Source organism: Amblyomma americanum, chromosome 6 (assembly GCF_052857255.1).
Source record: "Amblyomma americanum isolate KBUSLIRL-KWMA chromosome 6, ASM5285725v1, whole genome shotgun sequence".
Lineage (NCBI taxonomy): Eukaryota > Metazoa > Arthropoda > Arachnida > Ixodida > Ixodidae > Amblyomma > Amblyomma americanum.
In genome coordinates, this window is record NC_135502.1 from 36,912,434 (window position 1) to 36,930,374 (window position 17,941).

General features: G+C 48.7%; 1 protein-coding gene across 7 annotated transcripts in view; it reads right to left on the reverse strand.

The window, feature by feature from the left end:
• The window catches only part of LOC144136616 (uncharacterized), a 91,271-nt gene that overhangs the window by 9,032 nt on the left and 64,298 nt on the right, over positions 1-17,941 (reverse strand). The window contains exon 1 of one of the 7 annotated variants that reach the window (XM_077669108.1): positions 8,273-8,379. The exons of 4 other annotated variants lie outside the window; for them this stretch is intronic. In XM_077669108.1, coding sequence (XP_077525234.1) covers positions 8,273-8,333 — 61 coding nt within the window. In that variant the 5' untranslated portion in view covers positions 8,334-8,379. Of the gene's footprint in view, positions 1-239; positions 609-4,592; positions 4,893-8,272; positions 8,380-17,941 lie in introns of those variants that run through there. 2 more of the 7 variants (XM_077669106.1, XM_077669105.1) reach the window with 2 other exon arrangements.

Consider the following 17,941-nt stretch of genomic DNA (forward strand, 5'->3'; position numbering starts at 1 on the left):
CCGGCGATAAAACAAGCGCATTCTGCATCCAATTGAGGCTACGCAACAGCAGAGAGATGGGTCAGTTGGCATTTGGTTCAACTTGCGCTCCAGCCGACAAAAACGCGAACAGGAGACTTTCATCTCTTTCCCGCAATTTTTTTTTTCGGCTAACTTCAGTCTCGAAGGAGTACTTGGCAAAATATGAAGCGTCCCTCAAACATGACCGACGACGGTGCTGGAAAAACAATGAAACTTACGTTTCCGCAAGCCGTGCCGGACGTATATGACGAAGTGTATTCTACTCATCTTGCCCGTATTTTTCGGCTCCACGCCACTGCGTTACGCGGTTCACATTCACGAAACAGCACACACAGGCCAACAAAACGAGTCCCCGCGAGATGTCGGTGTCTCTCTGCGACGTCCAGCGCGCGCACGAAACAACCACAGAGCGGCCAAGCAGAGCCGGCGCGGTGTCCAGAAGCGCCGCAGCGCGCACTTTCAAGCGTCCTCGAATAGACTGGACCGCTGATGGTCGCGGCGGGGTATGTATGTAGTGAAACGCGCCGGAACACGAGGAAGGCAGGCGACCCTCTCCTCGTAGCTCTCTGCTCCTTTTACGCTTTCTCTCTCCATCACTCCGGCTCGCTTTCCCGCATCGAAACGCGCGCGAGCGAGTGTGTGAAGTTAGCCAGGTGACAAGCGGTGACGGGAACGATCCCGGAAAGTCCCAGCGGCGGCGGCGGCGGTGCGGGAATTACTCGGCGCGAGCCAAAATAGGCGAGGGGCACCGGAGAGGAGGCGCGTCCGCATCGTTAATCCAACAGCACCTTTTGTACGTGGAGATATGTGTACACTTCGCGCGTGCGAACGTACTATACGCGCCTCACGCGGCGACGCTTAGAACATGCCGCGTCGTTTGTACTTCGTTGCCCAACACGCGAAAGCGGCCGCTGCGCGGAGTCTGCATATTGCGAGGGTATGGCGCAACCTCTACGAGTGGTTCCTTGGATAAGATGAGCGGGAATTCTTCAGTAGAAGCGACTCCTTCGGTGCGCCGGAGGTGGTTAGACTCAGCCGACTCAGCGGCGAAGTCCTATAGGCCATGTCACGCACAGCAACTTATCGCACTCCTTATAATCATTGCGCCTCGTTAACGAAGGTCACTGCTCCCACCTACCTAGCTAGCAAGCTGCCGCTTGCCGCGTCTGCTGCTGGCTGATAGCTTAGAATAAATAAGAGAATGCAGCACTTCTGCTGCCATAAAGTTTGTCATGCACGAAAACACGAACAGGCAATTAAGGCGTCAGCTTCAGGCCTTGCTGCCCAGCTTACGGTCTTTACAGAACTATTCCGCGAAACATGGCGTGCTACTTGGCAAAGAACAAGGTGTGCATTTTGCGAAAAAGCACTGAATGGTCTTTGCCGAAACGGGTAAAATCCCGCGCTATGTGACACAACAATAGCCACCGAACACGAGCTGAGTTTTACATGAGGCGTTCTAAGAAGGGCTTCTGCGCCGCGTCAGCAACAACAGCCAGATGCTGCCAGGCAGTCTTATCGCGATATATTTTTCTTTCGAATGACAGTTCACGGTGGACTTACACGGTGTCATATTCATACAATGACTGAATGCAGTTACAAGTAGCACAGTTTCCTCCGCATATCGTCCTCAACCGCTTGCTGCTCGTTGCACCTTATGCGAAACTGCGCAAGCGGGCTTCCCCGCATATCACAGCTGACAAAACATGTATGGCGCTGCTCTTCACGGAAAAATTGTGAGGGCTACATACAGGACGAGCTCCGTTGGCGTGGAAAGGAAAAAAAAATTGGCAGTGGCTTAGCTCGGCTATGCCAGGATACACGTAGCGAGAGGTACGTTTCACTGGCTGAGCTTGTTCTGGTTACTGTATGTTTATCAATGAGAGACACTGGGCTCCATCTCGGCGGCTATGCGCCGTCTATTACGCTCGGCAGTCTGGCATCTCCGTTTGGCAAGCCCTTCCTCTCTCTGTTCGGGCGTCTCCGCTGCTCTCTTCGCCTTCTTACGCCAGTTCTCTCTTTGGTGAGTAGCCAAGTGCCAGGCGACAACCTCAGGACCGGAAGAGTTAATCTTCTCTTGTCTATACCGCCGTTTAGCAGCGGCTGGACTCTCCTTCTCTGCATGCATGTCAAACGTTGTGATACAGACGCCCACTACATCTCCGCCTTTTATATGCAATGCTGCGCATGCGACGCGGGGTTCGGGTGATAGAGCGGCGCGCGGCGAGGCGACGACGAAGAACGCGGCGCAGCTGTGGGGTCTCTCTGGTTACCATGGTATCGGTGCATGCGCACAACTGGCCTCTCCAATGAACCGCGAAATGCTCGACTGGTAGCCCAGTGTAGCTCTCGCTACAATATCAAGCACATCTCGGAAGACCAAAAACAAAAAAATCTCGCGTCCTCGCGTTGTGGCTGATCGAAGGCCGTGATCGGCCATCTTGTCGGAATAAGGTGAGATTTGTGGAAAAGCCTGCTTGCTGAATTTCGCACGAGATAAATTACCCCGGTTCCTTCAGGGGGCAAGATTTTGCTCAGCAAGCTTCATTACTTTTGTACGGCCTTATCAGCTGCGAAACATCCTTAAGACACCTTGCGTTCATCTGCATACGTACGGAGATGTAGTAAATTGTAAATGCCCATCTTCACGAGGAATATGTGTTACTGCTCCACTGGACCAGCGAAGAATCGTATTAAGCAACGTAGACGACGTGTGACGTGCGCCGGAAACAGGCCCAAAAGCCTTATAGTTTCGCATTCAAACCGCGTGGTAAAACACAGTGTCTCCCAATGACAATCCTGTTTCTCACGGCTTCACGGATAACTGTTCGGAGCAACCGTGGCACCTGCGCAGTACTAAAAACACAGAAAAATTACAAATTAGCTTAAACAGCGCAACCACACTGTTTTTCAAAGCGCACGACATCACCTTTAACTTATCAGTGATCTGCGAGGAAGCGCTGTGAGAGAGATTTCATAAGTTTTCGTCGACAGAACCCTCACGTGCACGTGGCAACATCGAGCTGCACCTTCCATCTTTGCAGAGGTAGATCATATGCCTCTACTTTTACAAACGTGAAGAACTGCACGTAAAAGCTTTCCACTAATTGCTTCCATGGTCGGATTTTTTATCGCAGTGAATATAAACGACTGGGAAAGGCGACGGCGCTTCCATGAAAAACTGTGCGCGTGAATCAGCAGTATTCCTTCGTAAGCTTTAAACCCTCTTGAATATATACGTTTACGCGTGAGCTGTGAGCAAGCGACCGCCAGAGGAATGCGGCGGCGGCTGGGAAAATGCCCAGGAAAAAACAAGACGCCCGACGCGTGCTGAATAACTGCCCGCGACAGTGGGGGGACAATGGGGCAGATAGCAGGAGAAGCGAGCCTGGCGAGTTCGCGCCGGTTTGTTTGTCTAGGGCGCCCGCGCTCGACGAAATAAAAAGAAAAAAAGAATATCGCTGAGTTGCCGACACCTTTGTCGTTCGTTTCGTTTTGCTTAATCGGCACCGGTTCGTGTGCCACTGAAGGCTCGGCGCTCATATGAAAGATCACTAAAAAATGAAAAACATGACAGCGTTTATTACAGGGTGTTTCGCATGGTGGATCAGCCTTTTCTAAGTGCAGTACAGCATTCGGAAGAGGCAGCTTTTAAGCGTACGTGGGCTACAGCACTGACGTGAGCAAGCGGCGCAATGAAAGGAGGGGCGGAGAGATAAAAATATATAAATAAAAAAGAAGTAACCAAGACAAGTTCGTTATTCTTTCTTATTTTCAATTTATTTTATTTTCTCCCCTCCCCACCGATTTCTTTTTTTTTTTTTGCCCTGGTGGCTCACGTTAATGCTGTACCTCTCGTACGCTTAAAATCAGAAGTTGTTGCACTTGAAAAATGCTCCTACTAAACGTCGTGTAATAAACTCTGTTAGGTTTGTTATTTTTCGTCACTTATGTTTATATCTAATTATCAGCTTCCAAGTAAGCATCTTCGATTTTACGAACTGGTCTACAAATTAAAATTTTTTCTGAGCAACTTTCTAGGCGTATATATAGCTATCAGCTCCCAAGAAAGCACTGTGGGCACACACACAACGTCCCCATAAATACATAAATAGGTAAGGTGAAAAATTCAAGGTGCGACAGAGCACAGGGGGAAAACAGCTTCTGCGGATCCAACGTAGTCACAAGTCACAAGTCAACGTAGTCACAAAGGTAGGTATAGCTGTCCGCTTATACATATGCAAAACAGAAGGTGATGGACACGCTAGAAAAACACCAACAAAATAAACAAACGAAGAGTCATTAGACAAAATACACGAGTAGTATCGGGAATTAAGCCTAGGTGTGTATATCAGACTTAGCAAAAAGCTAATTTGATGACAACAACCCAGCCCAGCGGTAGTTCAGTCGGGCCGTACCGCGCGTGCACGAAATAGTTATAATAAAGCTAACGCGTGGCATCAAACTTCCACGTGAACAACAGTTGGGTTTCACATAACCAGACAAAGCGAACACAGACGGACAGGCAGTGCACACAGCTGACGCGAATACGCGCAGCACCAAATACGTACGGCTATCCCAGTGAAGAGAACGCAGCCATCGCAACCACCGCTCGAGAGAGACTCGCGCGTCTTCTCAACGGGGCAACGTTTCCCAAAAAGTGGCAGCGGAGGAAATCGGGCGCCTCGCTCTTTACGCCGCCGCGGCGAGGCTCGCGATAACGCAGCCACGCACTCATCTATCTTTCGCGAAAGGCTGTCGTATACATAACACTACATAGGACACGGCAGGGTGGCAACACCTTCTGGATCGCTTCGACAACCGCCGCCAGTCGCGTCGCATATATAGTGCACCGTTGGCCCGCGGAACGAATACACGACACGCGGAGGGAACGACGAATGTGGCAGCGCACCGGCGACGTCAAGGAGCCGTCTTTTTGATAAGCGACCTCGCAGTGCGACGTAATGCTGACGCGCAGGGCCAGCGCACGCGTGTGTGTAACAGGCAGCTTCGTACGCGACTTGCGCAATGCAGGCCGGCCATAATAACGGCTGGAAACGGAGCAGCAAAGACCAACCGCGCTGTTCCGGTGGAAAAAACAAACGTGAAAAAGAAAGAAGAATCAGCGCTGTTACGCGGAGCTATGCTTGCTTCCACACGCACGACTCTGCGCTGAGCTGACGCGTGCCGGCCAGTCGCGCACGGACTGACGTCGCCCGCGTTCCTGCCTCCATCGTGCGCGCGTATGTCTAGAACGTGACAGCGCTGTTGGCTACGGAGTGAGGTCGGCTAACATGTTGTGCACAGTAAAAATATTTTAAAGCAACACTGTGAACCCGTGGACGTAGTCAGACATGCGCAGGTTATAGCTTCGAACGAGGACCAACAGATCGTGCGCAACAAGAATTCCATACGCATTCACTAACGTTGTCATATAGCTGACCACTGTATGCGCCCTGTTGTACACATACGCGGAAAAGAAAAAAATGGGGGGGGGGATGCCTTTGGCCGGGTATATATACATGGAAAAGTGGTTTCATATTCTCTTCCAGTGTCGCGTCAAAGACACCGAAAGGGAGAGAATCGAAGGGCTCTCCAACAGCAGCCACAATACGCCACCGACTCGGTCAAAATCATTATAGTGAGTCTTGAACGAGACTCAGGAGAGGTTGTAGATACAGTCTGATCGAGGTTGCCACAGTCACGAAGAGACAGCCGCCATCCCCCGAACGGAGTTGGTTATCCTCGGGGCCCCGCCTGATACGGGGGAATTCTGCTCTCCGTGAAACAATCGACTTCGTTCATCGAAACAATGACATGACACGAAGAAACATTCGCTCAGTACAACTTAGAACCAGGTCGCGTGCGACCATACTTGCGTGCATTTAGCGAATTTGCAAAGACGTCGCCTTTTATACTTTATTTATTTATTTATTTATTACAGATACCTGCAGCGCCTGGATGCATTGTTGCAGGGGGGAAACACAATGACTTCTGCTCGTTTGGCCGAAAGTACAGAGGATGACAAAAATACAATACAAATACCACTACAAAAATACAAAATACAACTAATAATAGATGAGGAAAAACATGCACTGAAGGATAACAACCGCGCTCCAAAAAAAAAAAAACACTAATGAAATGAAAACCCCGCAACGGTGTACGTTGCGAACGGATAGATTGTAGCCACGTTAAGTGCCGTCTCGGGAGAGTGGGAGAGTATTCCCCGTACACGTTGGCCACACAAGGTTCCGGCCTGTCTTCTGGCTCTCCTCCTATTGCATGGATGATGAGGAGGAGGATCTATTGCCTGAGTGGTCGCACTTGCACGCACGCACGCACAGACGTGCCGCACACCGCCTGTCCGGTTTCGCTTCCTTGAGGGCAACTATAATTGAGCAGTCGGGTCGGAGGTGGAGATAGCGGACACAAGATAGCAGGCTGGCGAGACCAAAGTTCAGCTCGCCGCCGCCGCCGCCAAAGGTTAGAGCATTTCGAGGCGAATGCATTATGCGGCGTCCGAAGAGGGCCCCCTTGGAGAGTTACGTAGCAGCACGGCTGAGTTACAAAAGGCAGATAAAGAGAAGGCGGAGAGAAATTTGGCTTGTTTACGCAGAACGCTTGTTTAACCCTTTCAGGCGCTATGCCCGCACTTTTGGACATTGCAAATGCGCAGCTTTTCCTGCAGTGTGCTGCAGCTAGTAGTGATTTCCTTGTCCCGCAGAAATTCAGCACCCTTTTATATTGCCTCTGAGATGTTTTCTCATCTCAGTGTTCGCTAGAGAAAGCGGTTAGCAATATTTATCAAAACCGTGCGCAAGCAAGTCCTTCCACATACTCGTGTATTACAGGCAGATTTTGTCATTCGTAATAATATAATTTTCTGCTGCGTTTATATCGTAAAGTGCGTCTTTGATACCCTGATCCCTGGAGTATTCATTTGACAAATTATATTACAGTCCCCAGTCATTGGTGATGCCATGTCTAAACGTTTGTACTTGCCTCTAAAAAGAAAAAAAAAACTGCTTTGTGTTACATCCTTCACGAATTGGCTGTCTTGTAGCCTTCACACATATACTACTTAAGCAGAAAAAAAAAAAAAAATCCGAACAGAGCTCCCGCCTTATCCAACAGTATGATTGATTTTTGAACGGGCGTTTAGAGGACCATTGGCACAAAAGCTACAGAAGCTGTAGAAATAGAGAGTGCTTTACCTTTGTGTAAATAGTAAAAGATAAAACAGCGATTAACGGAAGATAAAAGATACTGCTTCCAGCTGTACAGCTATTGTTCCAGCCGCTAACCTTTAACAATCGAAGGAAGCACCCGGACAAAGCTTCCGCGTTAGCAATCCTAGCTTTGCTTTCGGCCCCGTGAAAATGATATCTACGCGTCGCCGCCCTTCAATCTGCTGATAAATTAGTTTGACCTGGAGCGATATGATGGCCGGAGAAGGTTTGTTTGACCGAACACCATGTAGACACACACAGTCTAACAACGCCGTTGTTTATGATTTACAGTATAATTCAACAGAGAACGGAGGACAAACGTTAACGAATCAGTCTGTGGCAACCTCTGACACGTTAACCTGAGCGCGGAAGCGTGGTGTAGAAGCCGTGCTTTCACCTGTCGTCTCCCAGCTTCACCCTACCGAGCATAATTACCTGCTCCGCACAGAATTTATAATGCAGCGAAGGAAAAAACCGCTGATGCCCCTCTGCAGATCACAGCAGATTTGATACTATAACCCACTGTAAATGCTTTCGCGAATCATATCTTCGGCATTCTGAGGAATCACAAGGAATGAATCAAACCAGACCCCTCAGATAGCTCGCCCCACCATGCAGCCTGCCACTGTGGAGCAGTGGCTAGGACCTTCTACTGCAGAGTATGAGATCGCGAGAACGAATCCCGGCCGCAGCATTTCGACGAAGGCGAAAAAGAAGAAGAAATAAACACCCGTGTGCTGTGCGTTGTCAGTGCACGGTCAAGATCTCTCAAGCGATCGAAATTAATACGAAGCCCTCTACTACGACGACGTCTTTCATAGCCCACGTCCCGTTATGCGAGACGTTAAACCCCGCATAAACACCAAGCAACCAAGCAGCTAGTACCGCCAGAGAAAACACATCCGAGTCTCCAAAGCTAAGAAAACCCATGGGGAAACAGCAAGGCTGGAGGTGTGTGAAGAAGAGGAGAGGGAGGGGGGGACCTTGGAAAGGCAGCTCGCATCTCGCGCATTGGCACATACCTGGGTTTTGTGGCCCCGATTCGGCCTCCATGCTCCACACCTTACTCGTCCCAGCCGCCATGCGCGCACGTACAGAAGGAAATGCCGGCGGGAGTTTTACGAGAAGAAAAAAAAAATAGAATGAGAGAGCGCCCCGACAGACGCGGTGTCACGGTACGTCGCACAGACGAACAAAGAAACGAACAGAAATCGAAACAGCGAACGCGCCGGAGTACAGTTCGGAAAATGTCTGGCACGCGCAACTCAGTGGAAAAACACTTGTCACAAAACCCGCGCGCTCACTCGCCGTTGGGAAAAGGAAAGGCGACCGGTGCACTGCGACGAGCGAGCATGCAGTGGCAGACGACGACGACGCTTTGTTCACGCATTGCCTGGATTATTCAGCGGGGGCGCTCTTCTGCCCCGGAACCACTGGGGCGGCGCATCGGCGCCATTGTGTGCTAATGCCACGTCACACCCCACCAAAATGATGCGTGTCAGCACTGGGCTGATGAGGAGGAGGCTCGAGAAAAAACTTCCACACAGGTTCCGGCGGAGGCCGCTGACGCCCCGCTCTTGCTTTGACTAGCCTCACGCGGTACGTTTATGCCTCGCGGTGCGAGGCCGCGTGCGGTGTCTGCGTTTATACAGTACATTGTGGTATACGTGTTTTCAGACCTCATAGTGTAGCTGTTTTGACTGCCGTCGCGGCAGACGCCGCCATTTCAGTGTCAGTGATTTCAGTATGCCAGGTGTGCCGTAATTCTCTACCAGCTAAAGTTCTCAACCCACTTCGTTATAGCCATATTAGCATAGTATATATACAGAGAAAGCGTCCAGCTTGCATTTCATGAACGTTCTGGGCTTGTAACGCACAAAGAGCTGTTGAAGGCTCTTTGTTGGATTGTCGGGGCAACCAACTTCTTTCGAGAGGCATATGGGGTGCAAGACTTCAGGAAGGTGGTGTAAGGGGTTTGATATTACTAGTCTTGTGTGGAGACATTCTCGCACCGTGTGTGTATTGAATGGATGTCATGTAAGTACATATGAGAAAAATGAAACACCTCAGTCTCCCTGAACTGTCTGGTAGAGCGGTTGGAAGTGTGGTACTCGGAAGCTCCAATTCCATGATCCCTGTGTTATTACACTCCTGCACATCAATGCCTTGTCTCTGTGATGATCGGCCGTTGTAGTTTTGGCAGTTATATCCTTTCTGTACGAAGCGAGAGGGTAACAGTTACTTCCGTGCACGGCCTATTGTAACTGTTTTTGCACAAGGTTACGGTCAGAGGTGAGCATTTGACCTCAAAAATCACGACTTCACCTCAACTTCAAAAAGAATTTGCCGACCTCACTCAACCTCAACCTCATCAGTTGAGGTGAGGTGAGGGCGTCTAAGGAGACCTCAACCTCAACTGATGAGGTTGAGGTTGAGGTCTCCTTAGACGCCCTCACCTCACTTTTCCTGTGGCCACTGCTGACCTCACTCAACCTCACCTCAATCTCAAATGGTGAGGTTGAGGTCGGCTGCTCGACCTCAGAGAACAAACGAAAAACAAAACAAAAAGCGATTAAGAAGTTTTTCACTTAAAAACAATTCTGAGAATCCTGTGAAACAGGAAAGCCAAAATGATGATGGTATTATTTAATAACGTGTGTACAGACACTATTCATGCGCACGCAACTGTAGAAGCGTATAATCTGGGATGAACCCCCATAGAGTATATGGCCTGCGGGCAGGGGTGTCCCATACGCGGTTACCACCAGTACGTCGATGAGTACTTTGTATGTGTCAATATTTGGCAACCTGCTTCGTGTATACTTGTTCGTGTGGAAGCCTCTGCTCATTCACGAACGAACCGGCAATTGACAAACACAGCCCTTCTGCACCATCTACAGAAATTTGGCGGAGGGGGGAGGTATTCATGATACTCCTTTGAGACTTGAGAATAGTTACCGAATATAAAGAAACTAGTCGTCAATGTACTTTCCAGAGCGACTTTTATGCAGACGCATATCAGTATATTTCGATTTTCTAGCTCTATCCGGCATAGCGAGAATGCTCTTTTCAATACTCTTTATGTTGCCTTTGAAAACACTTAACAAGCTGCGACCGTAGTACACAAACAGAGGCACGTTGCATTTATGTCTGTGTAGAAGCGAGCGGCTTCTTTTATTAATGGGAAAAGCACAACAGAAAAGTTTCTGTCGTCGCAACAGATTTGCCGTAATGTTTTTGACCAAAACTTGCAGTAACAACAGACTACAGAAATGTACAACAGAAAAAACTAAAGTACCACAGCAAAATACTACAAAACAGAAAAATCTGTCCTCACGACAAAACTACAAAACGTTTTGTTGTATTTTTGACACTGGTCTTTCGTTTTTTTTTTTTTTTTTACTGGGAAGGGACAAAGGCCGGCATTACTCGCAGACTGGAGCCGTACATGCACAAAGAGCACGATGAATTTCTGGGATCAAAAATTTGGAGACGACATATGGATGGCACGCGCTGTACCAGCTGAAATCCGGACACAGCTAATCAAGCCTGGAAGGCAACCCGACTAAGGCTCTTAGCTTTCATCCGACGCTGCAAAGTGAAGTCCTCCCTACCACAGAAGAACGATAACAGCAGCTCCATAACGAATAAACGTCACATTCCTTTGTCCCAACATTCTGTTTTCTGCGTCTCCACACAATGCATTTCGTTGCCACCGCAGCCAAATGGAGGGGGGGCGTCGGCTATTTCTTATCGTATGCGCAGCGCGACCCCCCACCGTCACCTCAGAGGTCTCATTATCATCGCCGGAGATAAGAGTTGGTGCACGGTTCTGGTCGGGGGACAGTCCATCCGTGCCCTGAGTAAAAAAAAAAAAATACCTATAAGCGCAAACAAAAATAAATTTTACTTGAAACCAACGAGGGAAGCGGAGAAGGCCATGTTTTCTCTTGTTCTCAGTATTTTCGCCTTTTTTCGTTTTGTCTTGACTTCTCAAACAGCCAGCTAAAGCAGGCAGGGTGGGATGATGTACAGGCGGCCTCATAAGAACAGTATAACCGCGCACACCTCCGCTGCCGTTCCTGGAGCAGTTTTGTCAAGCTTGCCCCCGCTCCCTACTTCTCCCTGCTAAGCGCGAGGGCGAGATGGAAAGAAAGACGGACAGCGTGAGTGAGGAGAGTGCACTGATATCGAAGCGTAGCACGACTGTTTTCGCCGACTTTGCGCATAAATTGTCTCCCTTTTTTCTCTTATACGCCGCGTCCTGAGCAGGTGTACAGTGAAGAGTCAGCTACCCGCGTACTATATACGTACTATAAACATAGCAAAAAGCGGACAGAAAAAACACGCAGAGAAAGGCAGTGCTCACGGAGGGGGAAATGTGCGTCAGAGGGCGCTGATAAACTGCTATGCGTGCGCATGTGTGTGTGTGTGTGGTGTTGCGATGTGTTTTTCGTGCTGTCTCCGTTGGATGAATTCTCTACGCGCCTCCTGTGTACAAACACCCCTCGCGGGAAAGAAAAAAAAAGGCCCTCGTTAAGCCACCAGCGTTCTCAAAATCCCACCAAAAAACCGGGTGTACGGAGTAATTGTTCCAGTTTTTCCGGAGGCAGTGCTGACGTGCGCAGAATTTCTTATCGGACATGCTGAGCCACTGAGGTACCTGCCTCTATTATATCGACGGTGCTAAGCACTGAGCAAACCGTCGACGTCTTGAGTGCTTTTGAAACGAAGTAACGATCAACATTCGCCAGCGGAATGAAACAACGCACGAGAAGGAGAAGACAATGACGCGGTCCTCATTATGCTTGGAAGAGGCTCTGTAAAGTATAATTTAAGTCGACTGTGGAGGAAGGCCATCTTTTATTAAATCTCACTGCTGCATGCATGCAGGAACACTTGGTAAAAGTGCTGAGGAAACGCGAATGTTTACGCATTAACATCTCTCTAACTGTGCATGTGACTTGAACCAGAAGACTTCCTAGCTCCAACACCAAGTCGGGTTCTGTGTTCATGTGCATGGCTCAGAAGAGAAGCCAACAAGTATATTCTACGAGTATATTCAACGTGTTTCACCTTCCAGGCTGCAACTTTTTTTGTTAAGAGGTAAATTGCAAGATATTGGATTCGGATATAAGTTTTCGATGTTCCCTTTCCCAAGGGCACATCGATTTTCGATACAGCCCCCTCCAGCGGTGGAAATACAAAGCTGAGGGGAACTATCCCGTGACATCGAACTTTCATTTCAGTGTCACATCTTTCACTTTCGTCGCTTAATAAAAATGTTACACACCATAAGAAACGATTACTGCATACTTCTGGTGTTATAATGTAAATATATACAGAACTGCTCGTTACGTGCTCTGCGACAGATCTTTGCTAGACAAAAGCACGACAGCAGCGCAGAACGGAAGGATCATCGGCTTTCGTGCCACTTGTTCTGTTCATCGCAGTGTTTTGTCAAGCAAAGAAGCTGGAGCTTGCAGCATACCGTCACAAAAATGGCCTATAGACAGTCTATAGACTTTTTTAGACTCTATTGCCTACCTATAGATATTTATTTGGTCTGTTCACTGTCTATAGACGAAAGTCTACTAAAGGTGTATATAAATCTATAGATTGTCTATAGAATTTGTATGCCTATAGACTGTTCTCTAAGGTTTGTCTAAGGTAGTCTATAACCTATATAGACAAAAGTCTATGGTCAGTCTTTAGATTGTCTAAGGAATTTTTTGTAAGGGATATGCAGCGCTTTAAAACGAGCTCAACAGTCGCTCTTCCAAAGAGCGCGAACCTTTGACACTGCGTGTCTTCATGTAAGCCACGCATGCCTCAAGCATCCCACCATCGTTGCCTTAAAAGTTTTCCTCAGAAAAAAAAAAAAATCCGCCGAGCATTCCGCGGCAGTGAAGTCTCTTTCCTGTGCGCAGTTTGCTAAGAGCTGAGCGGGACAATGGCACATTCCGCTCAGCCAGAAGCTGCATCAACACCAACCACTGCGACGCTGTGCGGCTGCACGGTTTCAATTAGGAGCTCCTTGTGTGCAGCCTTGTTAGCGGCCGCCGAGTGCCCGACGGAGCTGCGTCCGCCAAACAGCGCGACTCTCAGGACCTCGCAAGGCCAGGCGGGTTTCATCGGAGAAAAGGCAGCCATGCGGAAAAGAAGGCGAATTCAAGGCGGGCTGAGGATCGGCACTTAAACGTTAGCGCTGGTCCGCGCGATCTTTCTGCGGGCGAAGAGAATGAGGCGCCTATTAGAGATAAAACGCCAGACCACTTGACTTGCGCTCCGACCGTAAACGTATCGATGTGGAAATGAGGTTCGTATAAAAACCTCGCTAGAACGGCGGCTCCTGTAGTAGTCCCATCAAGGTGCACAGCTACAGCAAAAAAATAGAGAGAGAGAGAGAGAGAGAGAGCGTAAAGGTCTCGGTTCCGTTCAGTCTTGATGCCATAGATAGCAAAGAGCGTTCACGAATAGTCGTATACTACGTCGTTTGATCACGTTCTACGTGTCATTTGTGGCACAACTAGACTTTTCACGTCCATCACTATGGTCGGAGGTAGCGCTGGCGGACACACTCAAGTTTAGACTGCACGCAATAAATACGAAAGCGGAGCTCGAGACAGCAGCCGCCGTAGCTCAGGTCGTAGAACATTGCATGCTACTGCTGCACAATAAAACTGGGATCCCACCGGAGGAATGTGATTCTTTCTGCAAAGTTATCTTCTATATACAGTGATTAAGCAACTGATATCTCATTCTAATCAACACCACTGTCGACCCGCCGCGGTGGCTCAGTAGTTACGGCGCTCGGCTGCTGACCCGAAAGACGCGGGTGCGATACCGGCCGCGGTGGCGGAATTTCTATGAAGGCGAAATTCTAGAGGCCAGTGTACTGTGCAATGTCAGTGCACGTTAAAGAACCACAGGTGGTCAAAATTTCCGGAGCCCTTCACTACGGCGTCCCTCATAGCCTGAGTCGCTTTGGGACGTTACACCCCAATAAAAAAAACCACTGTCATAAAAAAAAGATAAAATTCACTGATGGCTTCTTTCATACGCATGTCCTAACGGGCCAGTGAACTCCTTACCATAGTCTGCCCAAGAGTCAGGAAAAGGGTGCAGGATATTGGCAACAGGCGAACTTTACGCTTTCGGGGGTGATAAAATTTTGCAAATTATCGCCGTCGCTGGCTTAGTAAGCTTCTCTCCCGTTACTTTGACCGCGGCTGAGACAATGGGCCGTCCGCCTCTCTTTGTTTCTTTTTCCCCAAACAACTCCGTTCCCCCCAGCGAAGCTTTCGCAAGCCTTGCGTATACAAAGCGCTTACATTCGCCATGGCGAGTGTGCATGAGGATTTGCTGCGCGCTGCCAAGAGCTTCAACGCACACAAGACCCGGCATTGTGCCACGTCCTTGTGCGGCTGTCATTGTTGGCAGTGCAGAAACCCTCGTGATCCGTGTACAGGCATTCACATGTCGACAAAGGCAAGCGCCTGCAGAGAGAGAGACACACCGAACCGGTGTGTGCTAAGTGCATCAACCATTCGCTGAAGCTGCACACGGTCATCCTCTGTGTGTCTCTCTACATAAATAAAGTGCTCACTAAATGGTTCCTCGTAATAGTGACACTGTGGACGGTACCAACACCATTCTATACGGCAATAATCTCTGCTTTGCACGCATACGCTCGGGAGACGAGACCTATCCAAACAGGCCGCTGCATTTCGATGGAAATGAAAAAAAAAAAAAGAAACGCTCCTGTGCAGGCATTTAGATTTGAGTTGAAGGGCCAGTTCACTCTCTCGTGACAATTAAGGAGAAAATAAAGGCATTTTTTTGGGTAGATCTCGCCCTGTGACGATATATATGAATGTCTGTAATTTCTATTTAGTATTTTAAATTGGCAGAAAAAGTAAGGACAGAACCGATCGTGGCGCGCTGTATTCACCACGGTGCTATGGTTCACACTTTGTCTTTCTCTTACTAGGTGGCTTAGGATGTTTGCAGGGCCTTTGCCCTGCAGTGGGTGTAGTCAGGCTGTTGCTGCTGCTGATGATGATGTTTGGAGTTGTACTTCATGTCGTGAATATGCCCTAGCGCCATAGAGATAGAGTCAATTTTTGATGAAATAAATCCCAGATAGCTTACGTTTTGCCCCTGCAATTACTCATGACATTTTGCGCAGTTCAAGGTTTTTTTCACCTTTAAAAATGGTTTGGAAAAACCTGCTCACATAATCGACACTGACGCTATGTTAACCTCATGATGATAACGGCGGCGCTCTCCACGGAGTCACCCACTGGGATTAGTGTTGTTACCTATCAAGGTTGCTGGAGTGTCTCCATGTTGTATCGTCTTAATATTATAGCTTTTCTACCAGTTATGTATCAGATGCCATGCACTTTATCGCCTTGGCAACTGGAAATCGCTGTAGCATCTGTGGCGCCATGGAAGGTTTTCAGCTGTTGCATACCGAGCGGAAAGAAACGTTCACACACAAAACAATTACGTTTTAAAATCTTCTACCTTCGTTTTCTAGCGTCACAGCTGGGCATACGTTCATTTGGTCTATGACCTTTGGGTGATAACATTTGGGTGATGGCACACGGCCGTACAACTCAGTAGGCTGACGCTTTAAACAACTCAGCCGAAATTTATTTATTTATATACCCTAACGGCTCTTTCCGGCAGTACAAAGGGTAGGAGTCAATTATTTACAAAATTGATTACAACAAGCAGATAAGTAAAAACTGCATAAGTAAAAATCAACGCACAGTCAACCACTACCGCGGCACATCCATTAAGAAAAAAAAAAATCTGTGAAATGAAATTCCTCCAAAGAAAAGAAAGAAATCTCATACCAGCTGCCGCTGTCGAAGCGTACATTTTCCGTTTTCTCTATAGCTCACATTCTGGAGAACCAACAGCTCATGCGAGCTCAGCCAACGCGATAACAACAAATGCATAAATTCCTTTCTGTACAATACGGTTTCAGAAATTTGAAAGCGGAACACGTTTTTCGAACCAATTCACGTTCGTGCCCGTGCGGTACCAACCGGCGGCAACCGTAACGCATGCTAAAGAGAACGACGACACTCGAGGACGGTTGTAGTGATGTACAAACCTACGTAGTTTGAATACGAAGCGGCGACCCCTCTGTACAAACGGCAACATCAAAGAGTTCGAACATCAGAAAAAAAAAAAGAATCGAGGCCGGAAAATAAATCGTTGTGGTGCAATTCTCTGCAGAACCTGAACTTTTTCTTCTTGAAGGGATAAATGAAAATACGTTTGCCTTCACAAAAATTTTTACTCGTACGCTGAACGATAGAGCAATCAGTGACCTTCACACACCGAGAAAGCTTTCAGCCGGCGTTCCGCGATCGTAGGTATGTGAAGGTTTGCAAATATCTCCGGCGATCATTCGCCAGAAGCACCATCCACGCTTCGTCGACCTCGCGATCTAGGTTTCGTACAATTCTTCCTGTTTATTGGGGCTGTCCAGGGAGCGGGCATACAAATGCGCTTCGCTAAATGAAAGAGGTATCTGGTGTACGCGTCAAATAACTTCACGTCGGAGCCCTCCTCCACTGAGCATCTCTCTTTCCTTATCCTTACACCCTCTCATTCATCCGTTTGCTACGTTTCGATAGAGGCGAAACACAAAAGGCTTCCGTGTGCTGTGCGACGTCAGTGCTCGTTAAGGATCGCCAAGTAGTCGAAATTATTCCGGAGCCCTCCACTACGGCAACTTTTTCTTTATCCTTTCACTCGCATCTGCCTCCTTTCCCTCACCGCGCGCAAGTGTCTACATCGAGAAGTGAGACGGTTATTGCGCTGTCAAAATAATAATAATGTTTTTTGGGGGAAAGGAAATGGCGCAGTATCTGTCTCATACATCGTTGGACACCTGAACCGCGCCGTAAGGGAAGGGATAAAGGAGGGAGTGAAAGAAGTAAGGAAGAAAGAGGTGCCGTAGTGGAGGGCTCCGGAATAATTTCGACCACCTGGGGATCTTTAACGTGCACTGACATCGCACAGCACACGGGCGCCTTAGCGTTTTTCCTCCATAAAAACGCAGCCGCCGCGGTCGGGTTCGAACCCGGGATCTCCGGATCAGTAGCCGAGCGCCCTAACCACTGAGCCACCGCGGCGGGGCCGCTGTCCAAATCCTCAAAACAATTTTCTCACGGAGTGGAGTCCAGGTACCCACCGTAGGTGAGACAATTACTGCGCATTTCTTTTCCTCATCAGCAATACAACAATACAGGAGCATCTCTCCTAGGCAGTGGCATCACGGAACGGCACAGATACAGCGGCAGCAGAGGGACGATGAAGACCGTAAACAAGCCTGACGTCACCCAGAAGCCGTGCCAGACACGCGCTTTAACACAGCCCACTTCCCATCTCTCCATTCCTCCCTCCCTCCTTTCCCATCTTTCTTCCTGTTGTAGTGTCCTACGGGCGACACAATGGCTCTGGCGGTTGGCAGCTGTAACGGAAAAGTCCCGACAGACCACGACGGCCGTAAAACGGCGTGCGCCTCGTCCAGCCACGCATTCCTGTGCGTTCGATTTGTCGGAGTACGAGCCAACCCTAAAGCTGGTCGTTGTATGACTTCCCGCGTTTTGCGGGGACAACTTGTTAAGCAGAGCCAGTGGCAGCATTGCTGAGCAAGCACGCGA